Source organism: Impatiens glandulifera, chromosome 9 (genome assembly GCF_907164915.1).
Source record: "Impatiens glandulifera chromosome 9, dImpGla2.1, whole genome shotgun sequence".
Classification (NCBI taxonomy): domain Eukaryota; kingdom Viridiplantae; phylum Streptophyta; class Magnoliopsida; order Ericales; family Balsaminaceae; genus Impatiens; species Impatiens glandulifera.
In genome coordinates, this window is record NC_061870.1 from 34,848,931 (window position 1) to 34,862,479 (window position 13,549).

General features: G+C 29.3%; 2 protein-coding genes across 3 annotated transcripts; both read left to right on the forward strand.

The window, feature by feature from the left end:
• The first annotated feature begins 32 nt into the window (after positions 1–32).
• On the forward strand, positions 33–2,798 carry LOC124914156 (pentatricopeptide repeat-containing protein At5g50280, chloroplastic). 2 transcript variants are annotated; one of them, XM_047454646.1, is made up of 3 exons: positions 33–942; positions 1,023–2,349; positions 2,651–2,798. In XM_047454646.1, exons 1-2 carry the CDS (start codon positions 71–73, stop codon positions 2,338–2,340), a joined length of 2,190 nt encoding a protein of 729 aa, XP_047310602.1. In that variant the 5' UTR covers positions 33–70; the 3' UTR covers positions 2,341–2,349; positions 2,651–2,798. The 2 variants fall into 2 exon arrangements, with proteins under 2 accessions (XP_047310602.1, XP_047310601.1); XM_047454645.1 differs by lacking the exon at positions 2,651–2,798 and having other exon boundaries at positions 1,023–2,589.
• A 6,822-nt stretch (positions 2,799–9,620) lies between these two features.
• Positions 9,621–12,896, forward strand: LOC124914871 (zinc finger CCCH domain-containing protein 67-like). Its single transcript, XM_047455490.1, has 6 exons — positions 9,621–10,379; positions 10,524–10,583; positions 10,658–10,813; positions 10,894–11,151; positions 11,861–12,274; positions 12,424–12,896. Exons 1-6 carry the CDS (start codon positions 9,774–9,776, stop codon positions 12,649–12,651), a joined length of 1,722 nt encoding a protein of 573 aa, XP_047311446.1. The 5' UTR covers positions 9,621–9,773; the 3' UTR covers positions 12,652–12,896.
• Positions 12,897–13,549: the final 653 nt, after the last annotated feature.

Consider the following 13,549-nt stretch of genomic DNA (forward strand, 5'->3'; position numbering starts at 1 on the left):
CAAAAGATGAATAAATCCCTTCAAATAGCCCACTTTCACCGACCAGAGCGGCTAATCTGTGAAGGCAGCAATGTCGCTCCGATGCCACTGTTCGAATCCCTCACCTGTATCTTTACCTCCTTCATATGTTGATTTCTGTAATTTCTCGAGGTTTCAGCTGATTAGCAATGGTCGCCGAAGATTTTCCAAACCTTTCTCTTTCTCTATCTCCGCCACTCCTGATAGTACAGCTTCACCTATTTTCCTCCCTTTTCTCCAACAACAACATCAAGAAGAAGATGACCACGAATATGAAGAAGAAGAAGAAGCTGACCTCGAATATGAAGAAGAAGAAGAAGAAATCGAAGAAGACCCAGAACCGCCAAACGATCCTCTTGTCAAATTCTTCAAGTTCAGAGCATCCACACAAGATCCGGACCCCGGTCGTCAAGGCAAGTTCTCGCTTCAGAAGAACCGTCGGACCTCATGGCACCTAGCCCCCGACGAAGACATTGATGAGGTGGAAGAAACCCAGTTCGATCCCCCAATTGAGCCCGCGTTCGAAGAAGAGCAGGAGAATCTCACTTTGAACTCAGGTTCGGGTCGCCTCGGAGTGGTGGCGGAGATTATGCGACTGGCGAGGAACGTGCCGGACAATTCGACGTTGGGTGAGGAACTGGGGTCTTATGAAAGGAAAATTGGAGAAAGAGAATGCGTGGAGGTGTTGAGATTGATGGTTGGAGAAGGCTTAATCGTTGACTGTTTGTATTTCTTCGAATGGATGCGATTGCAGAAGCCTTCTTTAGTTACTCCTCGGTCTTGCTCTGTTCTATTCCCAGCTTTAGGGAGAGCTGGAATGGGTCAGAAACTGCTTGTTTTGTTTCGCAATTTGCCTGATTCTAAACAATTTCTGGATGTTCATATCTTCAATGCAACTTTATCTGGTCTGTTATGCTGTGGGAGGTATGAATCTATGCTACTTGCTTCACTTATGCTTGTTAATCTTTGACATTGATTCTATGTTGTTAATATTTTGGTCTTAGTTATGAGGAAGCTTGGAGTTTGTACGAAACCATGGAGACAAAGAATCTCCAAGTAGATCATGTTACTTGTTCAACCATGATAACAATCATCAGAAAAAGTGGAAGAAGTGCGAAAGATGCGTGGAAGTTCTTCGAGAGAATCAATAACAAACGAGCGAAATGGAGTTTGGAAGTCGTTGGAGCTTTGATTAAGTCATTGTGTGACGAGGGGCTTATAAAAGAAGCGCTTATTGTTCAATTAGAAATGGAGAAGAAAGGCATCTCATCAAATGCCATTATATACAACACTCTACTCGATAATTACAGAAAATCCAACCAAATCGAAGAAGCAGAAGGCCTGTTTGCAGAGATGAAGGCGAAAGGGATCAAGCCGACAACTTCCACTTTCAATACTTTGATAAACGCATACAGCCAAAGAATGCAACCTGAGATTATCGAGGAACTGTTTAGTGAGATGGAAAACATTGGCCTAAAGCCGGATGTTAAATCATACACATGTCTGATAAGTGCCTACGGAAGACAAAAGAAGATGAGCGATAAAGCTGCGGATGCTTTCTTGAGGATGAAGAAAGTTGGTATAAAACCGACTTCACATTCCTATACCGCTCTTATCCACGCATACTCGATAAGTGGATGGCACGAGAAAGCTTATTTGGCCTTTGAGAATATGAAAAGGGAAGGAGTGAAGCCTTCTACTGAAACGTACACTGCCCTGCTCGATGCATTTAGGCGAGCTGGCGATGCAGAAACACTTATGAAAATATGGAAGTTAATGATCAGTGAAAAGATCGAAGGGACACGTGTGACTTTTAACATTCTTGTTGATGGTTTCGCTAAGCAAGGCGAGTACAGTGAAGCGAGGAATGTAATAAGTGAATTTGGTAAGATCGGTTTGCAGCCAACTGTCATGACTTATAATATGCTTATCAATGGGTATGCAAGAGGAGGGCAACATTTGAAGTTACCTCAGCTGTTGAAAGAGATGTCAACTTTAAATCTGAAGCCCGATTCGATTACCTACTCTACTATGATATATGCATTTGTTCGTGTTCGCGATTTCAAGAGGGCATTTTTTTATCACAAATGTATGGTGAAAAGTGGGCAGATTCCGGATGTGACATCTTACAGGAAGCTTAGGTCGATTTTAGAAGTTGAAGCTAAAACAAATAACAGGAAAGATCAAAGTGCAATACTTGGTATTGTCAAAAGCAAGATGGGTTTTTTGAAAGATAAGAAAAAAGGAAAGAAGGACGAGTTCTGGAAAAACAAGACCAAACGTTCCAGAGCTGCTGGCACTGCCTCAAAAGTTCAAAATTGACCAGTTTGGGTAAATTGCCATTGACCTACCTACCTATGCTCTATTTATTTTAGCTAATTTGATAATCTGTAGGAAATTTTTGAATCCCAATTTATAGTATTTGATAATCTTTATGAGTTACTGTAAAGTTCAACAAAAGATTGCAATTATCCTAAATGTGGTGCAACAAGAAATCCAGATGAAAAAACATGAGTAGTGGCCTGTGGCAGTTCATCTGATTGTTTCTATACTCAAATTGGTGCTCATTTTCTGTCTTAGTTAGTTGTAGTTTGAGTCTTGATTCATTTAGAAACACATATTTATCAACCAGGTTTAGATTCAGATGAGATCAAAGAGGTGTATTATGTATATGAGCTTAGTCAGGCCCGGATCCAGATACACATAGAAGAAAAAGCGATAGACGATTGAATCGGTCTTCTAGATGGAGGCATTATTCGGTTGGGCAGAGTTCGGTTTGATCAGTTTGCAGCTACATTATCTGGATATGTATTAAAAAGATTCATTAGAAGTGTTTGGTCATTCATATTATTTGCACCTTTTCCTTTTTTAAAAAATTCTGGTTTGCATGCAAAAAGATGCTAATCCAATGAAATGAAGATATATATTTGCCGAGCTGGACTAAGGTAGCACATGGACTAGGTTTAAGAGAGAGTTCGATTTCTTCTGAAAGCGTTTTAAGTTTAAACATGGTTATGTTTATGTAGTGTAAAAGACAAAAAAAAAATAAAAATAAAAAAATAAAAAAATAAATAAATAATAATAATAATTAAGAATCTATTACAAATTTTATAATCCGGTTGTCTTAACCAAAAAATTAATTCAATGTTAAAGACAATGAAAAACAGGTTTGCCAGCTTGCTTAATAATCTATATATATCTAATAACGCTTAATTTGAAATATTGAGGGTGTACATCACGCTCTCTCCAAAATGATTCTCATATCACAAAGTATTTTTTCATATTTTTCTCTCTTCATTTATGAATTATTTTTCTTTCCCTCACCGGATATATATTTTCATGAATTCTATTAATTAAATTTCATCATTAATTATTTTAGGTCGGTTACTCATTTATATGTATACTTATATATACTTTTATATATATATATATATATATTAAGATTTTTTTATTAATTATTTTAAAAATAAATCTAATAATTCTCCTCTAAAATATTATATATATTAATTGAATTTTTATAAAAAAATTACAAGAAAAATAAAAGTTTTAGTTAATATATTATATTAATTATAAAAAAAATATTTATATTAATTCAATTTAACATTAAATATTAAGTATAAAAATATACAATAATAAAAAAACTTTCAATTATCATATTATAATTATCTATTAATTTAATTTAACATTAAATAATGATTATATCAACTTATATAACTACAATTAAATCAATGTTAAATCAAGACTTTTCATCTTCTTCTCCATCCAAATATTTTCTCTTATAAATAATCTTAAATCAATAAGGTTCAATTGAAGAGAGAATAGTCATATCGACTCACAATATTCTCAATTTCTCTATCAATGTCATGCTTTCAATAATTGAATTTGCATTATGTTATATGTTTCAACAATTCGTTGTTCAATGTTTTGCATTTTTTTTCCAGGAATTTGATCATTTCAGGCAGCTACAACAACATCATCCGTCTTCAAGCGTGTTATCTCTGTATTGACTCGAATCTTCTCAATTTCTTTATCAATATAATATTTTCAATAATTGAATTTGTATTGGGTTATGTTTCAACAATCTGTTGTTCACTATTTTGAAATTCTTATTAGGAATTTGATCGTTTCAGACACCTGCAACAACGTCATACACATTTCATCGATCTTCTTTTGAATCCATTCGTTTCAGGCAGCTGCAATAACATCCTACACATTTTATCGATCTTCTTTTGAATCCGATATGGTCAAAGTATGAGTAATGATTAAATTTTATGACTAATTAATAAAATAAAATAAAAAATTAAATTAAATGCATATGATCTCTATATTCTTAGCTTAATATTTTTTACTATTTTCCAGTTTTTTTTGAAATGTTATTATTATTTATTATAATATTTAATTAATTTATTTATTATTCACATTATTTTATAATATTTGTTTAATTAATTTATTTATTATTCTCAGTATAATATTTGTTTTAGTATAATATTTGTTTTGATTATCCTATTTAATATATTCATATTATATTAATAATAATGTGATTTAGTCTGAATTTAATCATAGCAGGTTGTTAATTCTATCATCATTTATTATTTGATCATGTGGTGTTATCCTATTTGTTCTTCTAGCTAGATACCTACTGTTTTAAGATACCTACTGTTTTAAGATGATAACTTGATGGCTATGTATAGAAAATCTGTAAAGGGAATTTCAAATGCCCGCAAGAAAAATGGGAAGTGAAAGAAGACAAGGATTTGAAATCAAGAAAAAGCCAAAAATTCTTTGTCTCCGTGAATTTAGAAAAAAAAATTAAAAATTATTATTTATTATTTATTTATATTATTTCATAACACAACACAGTCTAATAAGATATTTTATAATAAATTATAAGTAAAATTATATTTTAATAAATAATATTAATATTTTAATTATATGTATATAAATGTTGGAGATGTACATCAAGCTCTCTCCAAAATGATCTTTATCATATATATATATATATATATATATTTTATTAATTCTTAACAAAATTTCATCATTAATTATTTTATGTCGGTTACTTTTTTATATATATACTTATATATATATATATATTAATATTTTCTTATTAATTATCTTAATAGTAAACCTAATAATTCTCATCTAAAATATTATATATATTAATTATAAAAAACTGCAAGAATAAAGTTATCATATATTAATTATATAACGTAATGACTATTTATAGGAAAATCTATAAAGAGGATTTCAAATTAATTATATAACTTGATGGCTATGTATAGGAAAATCTGTAAAGAGGATTTCAAATGCCCGTAAGAAAAATAGAAGACAATGATTTGAAATCATAAGAAAGCCCAAGATTCTTTGTCTATGTGAATTTAGAAAAAAAATTAAAAATTATTATTTTTAATTTAATTATTTATTTTTATTATTTCAAAACACAGTTTAATAAGATATTTTATAATAAAATTATAAATAAAATAATATTTTAATAAATAATATTTTAATTATATGTACATCAAGCTCTCTTCAAGATAATCTTCGTATAAAATAATATTTTAATAAATAATATTTTAATATTCTAATAATTAATTTTATTTTTTACTTTTTCTCTTCTCATTTATATATATATTTTTCATATTGTCTAAATTAATAATTATTATATTTTTTTCAGGAATTTAATCGTTTACAAATTAATTTATTTTTATAAAATTTACTTATATTATGAAACAATTATTAATTATATATTTATATTATATATTTTCTCTTCATATAAATATATTCTCTTTTATTAAATTAAATATTTTATAAAAAAAATTATTTATATTTTTCCTACTAATAATAATTCTCAAATTATCTCTTATAATAATTACTAATTTAATTCTTATTTCATAATTACTAATTTATCTTTATTTCCGTTAATATATATATTAATTTTTTCTTCCTAATTAATATTTTTTTTTATTTTCTATATATATATATATATATATATATATATATATATATATATATATATATATATATATATATATATATATATATATATATATATATATATACTAATTTATTTCTCTAATCATAATTATTAATTTATTTTTCTTATTTTATTTTCTCTCTCATATAAATATATTATTTTTCACACAAATTACATAAAATATATGTTATCTTATTAATAATTTTATATTTAATATAAAATATCAATTTATTTTTATGTAAAAATATTTATAATATACATAATAATAATAATTCTCATTTATCAAAAATTTTATATAAATATAATTTTTTTTTAATATTTTCTCACAAATAAATTTTATATTTTTTTTAATAAAAAAAATTTATATATATTTTAATTTATTTAAAAATTAAATATTTTAAAAACAAATAACATTTCTCTCACATAAAATTTATATATATTAATTTACTTTCCTATTTTTTTCTCTCTCTTTTATATATATATATATATATATATATATATATATATATATATATATATATATATATATATATATATATATATATATATATATATATATATATATATATATATATATATATATATATATATATATATATATATATATATATATATATATAATAATTCTCAAATTTTCTCTTATAATAATTATTAATTTAACTCTCATTTTTAATTACTAATTTCTCTTTCTTTCCGTTTTTATATATATTAATTTTTTCTTCTTAATTAATATTTTTTTATTTTCTTTTATAACTTTAATAATTAATTTATATTTTATTTTCTCTTTATATTATTTGATAGATTTCGGGGATCCAATTATTTTTAATGTTTAACTCAATCCAGAATTTTTTAGATAAAGAAGTAATGCAGAAGGCAGTTGTGCGAGAAGATGAGATTGGTGCACAGGAGGATGTGGCGTTCATCGCGTCGTCTTCTACTAACATTCCACGTTGTAACTACAGGTATCCTTAAGGTACACGTTGATTTTTCTGAGTTTCGATTGATCTTGTATTCTGTTACACTTTTTGTGAAAATTGTTCTGTTGTAGGACATCGTAGATGGTGAGTGCATTGTCTTCTTCTCCCGATGAGACGACGATGGCGATGAAGACGACGAGGAAGAGGAGAGATGAAAATGAAATTATATATTCATTAATGTCATCATACTGTGCTACTGCTTATTTATAACCATTATGAAAACCATGTACAAGTTATTGATAGTTCATCTGAACTGCCAGAATACGAATATGATTCAGTTCGGCTTGAAATATAATTGTTTATTCCAGAGTTTTCTGAAAAAATATGTTTGGTAGATTATAAATAAATTGATCTTCTAAAAGCATATGAGAAATGGGCATTATTCAAGGAAAATATTAAAGGACGTGACATTATATGTTTTTTTGTATTAGTGCTGCCATTGGAAATGGTACCCACAAAGTGATACCTGCAGCTTATGAACTCATACTGGCTCAAAAAGAAGACAGTATAACTAAATTTATTACCCTTTATTTAAAAGAAATCTTAATATCTCTAGAATATTTAAAATCTTATACTAATGTTTAGATACAAAATTGTTTCCAAATATTGCTCTCTTTTAGAGTGGAATGTCTCAATTTTCATTGTATCTCAACTATGAACATCTTTCTGTATTTATAAATTTATTAGCAGTTTTTTAGAAGTATATTGCACACGTGTTTATGAATGAACCTATAAACATATTTTTGTTTGTGATGATGATACAAAGCATAAACTCTTTATTTGTTATGTTAGATTCTCTTTTCATTACTAAATATGAATTGATAATTATATAACTGACAACTTTTCATTTCAGTTACATAGATTCAGAAACATGTTTGGTAGTTTATAACAAAATAGATCATCCAGAAACACATGAAAAATGGGTATCATTCAAGGAAATTTTGAATGATGTGGTATTAAGTATTTTTGTATGGGTGTTGTCACGGGAAATGGTACATTAGAAGTGATATATGCAGCTTATGAACTCATATTGGCTCAAAGAGAAACAATATAAATCAAGGTCTTACCTTTTTTTTAAAGAAATCTTAACGTCTCTAGAATATTTGAAGTAGCATATTAATGTTTAGATACAAATTTGTTTTTAAATATTACTCTCTTTCAGAGTGGGAGGTTTCTATTTTCATATCTCAATCAAATACATCTTTTTATATATTCATAAATTTATTAACGTTTTTTCAAAAGTATAATGCAAAAGTGTTTATGAATGAACCTATAAACATATTTTTGGTTGTGATGATGATACAAAACATAAACCCTTTATTTTTTTATGTTGAATTCTCTTTTCATTACTAAACTTGAATTGATAATTGTATAACTGACCACTTTTCATTACAGTTGCATAGATTCAGAAAGAAGATTTTGATACAAGAGAGAAAGGTATTAGGGTTAAATATAGTGACGATAATAAAGTGACAGTTATAATGTAGTTAATTGTGAAGAGTGTGTAATGAAATGATTTTAGTTGTATCAGATTTCAGCACGTATTGGAAGTATGTGGAGTATATAAGTCTCTGTCTAAATTTTGGTGTGAAAGAGGTGACATCGTTTTTGTTGGAGATATTAAATTTAGGTTTTTCTTCTTCCAACGATTTTATATTTTTTTAATGATTGAGTTATGAAAACACATTTTGCAGATGGAGATGACATAGAATGACTCTAATGAACCAGATGGCCTAAATGGAATTAAAATCTTAACTTTCATCTACACAACATGTAAACATAATTGATCACTTTTCATTACAATTACATAGATTTAAAAAGAATATTTCAGCACATCTTAGAAGTAGGTGGGTATAGAAGTCTTTGTCTAAACTTGGTGTAAAGGAGGGTGACACCGTTTTTATTGAAGATGTGCTTATTCCAACGATTTAGTATCTCTTAATGATTGTTATGAACACATTTTGTAGAACACCACTAAATTTACATTAAAAAATTCCATTCTTTAACATTAAAAGAACAAAACTTATAAAATTAATAAAAAAATTAAAATAGTGTAAGTTCATGTTTATATTTATATAAGAATATTTAGTTCATATAAGTTCGTTTATAAAAATTAAAATATTGTAAGTTCATATATGTATATATATTTTCTTTTAATATAAATATATATTATTTTATTATTAATTTTATATAAATATTTTCTTTCATTATATATAAACATATTGAATTAAATATCATATAAAAACTTCATTTATATTTTTTTCCGTACAACGTAGGGTATTTTACTAGTCTTATTAAAAATACAATAAATTATATATTTGAGAAAAAAGAAGTATCAATTTCATGTAATTTAACTATTACTATAAAAAAAAACCTTTCTCATTTTCTTAGAAGAAAAAATTTGAAAGAGTCGGTTTCAGTCCATGTGTAAAAATATTTATTTTAAAAAAAATATTTTTTAAATATATATTGTATTTTAATGGTTTATTAAGAAGTTATTTATTAATAGATAGCTTAAATTTGAATCATGATTATCGTTTCAACTGACACTAAAAAAACCGATGAATTGTTTGTTGCCTTTGATTCGGTTTACCATAATAAACCGTATTGAATTCAGTTCAGTGGTACATTTGGCGTGTGTACGGAGGAGGATTAGGTTGATTTTGCTCATTTTCAAATAAGGTGTGAGAGAGAGAGAGAGGGAACAAAAGTAACAGGCGTCTCTCTCTCTCTCCTCTCACTGTACTAATTCAAGTTGAATTACTACAGCCGGAAGCAGAGTTAGGGTTTAAGTGTAGGAGGAGATGGGAACCTCTGATGAGAAGAACTCCATTGTTCAACTACAAAATGAACCTACATTACTACAGCCTGAAGCAGAGCTAGGGTTTCAAGCTTCTGCTTCTCTTGATTCTGATCTCAATCCCAATCCTACCTCTCATGATCTCCTCGATGAGCTACCGACTGTTGTAGAGACTCATAATCAACAATGTGATGATGGAATCCTCAATAAATCTGCCGACGAAGAGCTTCAGTATCAGCGACTGATCATTGAGGGTATACAGAATTTAGTTTTGGAAGAGAGAGAAAGGGAGAGTAAGGAGGATGCCGATCACGAAGAGTATATAGAAGTAGCCGAGGAAGACGACTATAAGATAGATGCAGATCGAGGTGACAATGGTTTTGAAGAGAGCTACAGTGACGATAATCAGATTGAGGAGGATGTTTATACTGATGAGGGAGACGGAATAGAGTCTTCAGAGTTAGAAGTATCTAAGCATGTGAAATATAATAGGCCTACTTGTCCAGTGAGTCGCCTTGATGCTGAAGATTGTCCGCATTTCATGAGAACTGGAACATGCAAGTTTGGATCATTTTGCAAGTTTAACCACCCTCCTAATAAGATTAACCAGGTATTCATTCCTTTGATCGTTTATATTTGTATTAACAAATGAATTGCATCACATACACTGAATAGATGCTAAGGATGAAAGCTATAAAGTATAAACAATGAATTACTTACAGTAGTGTTATTGTTTCTGTTACTCTCAAGGAAGGCTTCAAAGGGTAGAAGGAATGATGGAAATTCAGAAAGAATGGGGCAAGTTGACTGCAAGGTTTGCAGATTGAAATGTTGCTTGCAGATTCTGTTTTATAGCTTCTTTGAACTCTCTTACTGATGCCATTGCAGTATTATCTTGTGCCTGGGGGATGTAAATACGGGAATACTTGCAAATTCAAGCACCGTGGTGGAAATAATCTTTTTCCTCCACACAATCACTGCGGTGGAGAGGTTCCATTCTCTCCGGTTATTCAGTTCAATTTTCTTGGACTTCCAATTAATGTGGTAATGCAGATGAGACTCGTATGGAAATCCAGTTTAATGCTTGTTTATTCAACTCGAGATTTATTGACATATAATTGCAGGAAGAAAAAGATTGTCCCTATTACATGCGTACTGGAACCTGCAAGTATGGTGCTAACTGCAGATTCAATCACCCTGATCCTTCTGCACAGAGTGGTGATCCTCATTCTGGATATAATGCAGAAGGATCTGTATCGCAAGGCATCTTCCCTCGACCAAACGTGTCATCTTGGTCAACACCAAATGAGGCTGGTCCACGGCCAACAATGTTTCCTCCTAGACAACTGAACTCTGTTGGTCCACAATGGAACAGTTTTCAGGTAATTTCTTTTATTTGTTTACCTTTGAGTGAAGATTATTGTTTTAATATTGACAGTATTTTTAGTTTCTTTGGTTAAACTTTATTCCAGTTGAGAGCATCACACTTGAAATTTATTGATTACAAAATTTACTGAATTTTAGTGCATCTCAATTGAATTAATTTTATGTGGTTAATTTCTTTTAAAGTAAGGTGATGTGTGAATATCATTCTCAAGTTTGCCTTGTTAGAATTTGAGCCAATTCTCTCTTATTTCTTGTTGATCATGATATACAAATGGTTGATTGGAGTTATCTACTAATCTGAATGTGTAAGTGCTTATTTGAATTAAGAATTAAGTTCATTTGATAACTGTCATTTCAAATCACCTAATTATTTAGATTCAACTCAAATTAAGTTAAAAAATCTTGCTTCATTCTGCAAGATATGGAGTACTTAACTCGGTAATCTAGTAAAAGTGTCTAAAAGACAACTTTAACCATTGAAAATCAATCAAATCACGTCAATAGAAGGCTAAAATAGTCATTAATTACTTTTCCGACATTAGTTCCACAATTGATCACAAATCAACTACTTTCACACTTAAAATACATCATTGTACAATTAATTTTCAGTTTGATCAAACACACCATAGATCTAATTCAAAACATTTCATTGACATCAACTTTTGGGCCTTTCTATTATATTCTTGTGAATTATGACATGCACAGGCGCCTAATGTCTACCCAACAGCTGGGACCAGTAGTCTACCTATACCACCTGCGCTTGCTCTGATCAACTCGATGTCTGAAACCAACAACTTCCATATGTATCACAATCAACAGAAGATTGTAGCACAGGCGCCTAATGTCTACCCAACAGCTGGGACCAGTAGTCTACCTATACCACCTGCGCTTGCTCTGATCAACTCGATGCCTGAAACCAACAACTTCCATATGTATCATAATCAACAGAAGACTGTAGCCAATGAATATCCAGATCGCCCTGGCCAGCCTGAATGCAGTTTCTTTATGAAAACGGGAAGCTGTAAATACAAATCCACTTGCAAATTTCACCACCCAAGACTTCAGCTCCCCAAGATAACTAATGCTGCTCATAGCGGAAAAGGCCTTCCATTAAGACCCGTAAGTTTTTTGGGTACTTGCTTCGCTTCCTATGAAAAAAAATACCATTTTATTTCATTTTATCAATTGACATTGATTTTGCTTCTGCCATGATCATCAATCAAATTTGTTAGATGTTTGCTAAAAATGATGTCTTTTTTAATACTCAGGACCGGCCTATATGTACTGATTATGGTCGATATGGTATTTGCAAGGACGGCCGTGCCTGTGAATACGATCATCCAGCAAACTACAGCCAGTCTATCTCTTCTTCTTCATCATCATCATCTATGCCTGGACCGGAAAATCAATTTGGCAACTGGACAGTGAACAATAACATGGCAAATGGAAATCCTGGTGGTTATTTTACCAAGCCTCAAATACAACAATCATTCTAAGTCTAAGAACTTCCAAACAACTATGCTGTGCCCATGAACTATTTTACTGATATTTTTTTTTTTCGTTTTGAATTACCAGAATTGACTTGATAGGACACGGATGATAGGATTTCTTTACCATATTTTCAGGTTTCGAAAACTACATCAAAGTCAAGAAATCAGGATTATTTGAGATTTTCTTTTAGTTTATTGGTGCAACTGATTATTATTATTATTATTATTATTATTATTAGCACATGTTTGAATTTCATCTTCTTGTGGGTTTAAGCCTTGGCTAGGGCAAGTTTCAATCCAAGCAATACTACACATGTTGCTTTTTTCAGGGTTTGAAAGACAAAAGGTTGGGCTAAGTAATGAGGGTGTTTCAACTTCTAACCCTAGATCAAATCATTCATCACATTTGAAGTTCAAATGTTTATGTTGGAATTATTTGTCACAAGTCTATTTAAAAAATAGTATTTTGTCACAATTATTATTATTATTATTATTTATTTGTTAGTGTTGGAAGACTATGGATTTTGATATTTTAGGATTTTTTTTTTTATCACTTAAACTATTTAGTGAGTTATGTATTTTGTTACAATAAATCAAAATAAAAAGTGTATTTTGTTTATATTTGTTATGAAAAGTCTAATTGAATTTGAAGATTTTTTTTTAGATAAAAAATGATTATTTTAATAAATTTTAATTAAATAAACTTCTTTGACATAATGATATTTGTGATTTTTGACATAATAATTTTTTTTTATTTTTTTGAAGATTGTCTAATTTAAAATTGAACTGATTTTTTTTTTTAAATTTGTTTTTAATATTTTATCAAATACAACACTATTCTAAAGTTATTATTTATCAATGATACCTCTTAAAATAGTATGAAATAGGATTAATAGTATAAATT

What these genes read in the sequence shown, in the direction of transcription:
- LOC124914871 (XM_047455490.1), top strand. Translation starts at nt 9,774, where the DNA reads ATGGGAACCTCTGATGAGAAGAACTCCATTGTTCAACTACAAAATGAA. An exon ending in TGGGGCAAGTTGACTGCAAG is followed by an intron (nt 10,584 to 10,657) that starts GTTTGCAGATTG and finishes ATGCCATTGCAG; the next exon opens with TATTATCTTGTGCCTGGGGG. An exon ending in CACAATGGAACAGTTTTCAG is followed by an intron (nt 11,152 to 11,860) that starts GTAATTTCTTTT and finishes TGACATGCACAG; the next exon opens with GCGCCTAATGTCTACCCAAC.
- LOC124914156 (XM_047454646.1), top strand. Translation starts at nt 71, where the DNA reads ATGTCGCTCCGATGCCACTGTTCGAATCCCTCACCTGTATCTTTACCT. An exon ending in GGTCTGTTATGCTGTGGGAG is followed by an intron (nt 943 to 1,022) that starts GTATGAATCTAT and finishes TTTTGGTCTTAG; the next exon opens with TTATGAGGAAGCTTGGAGTT.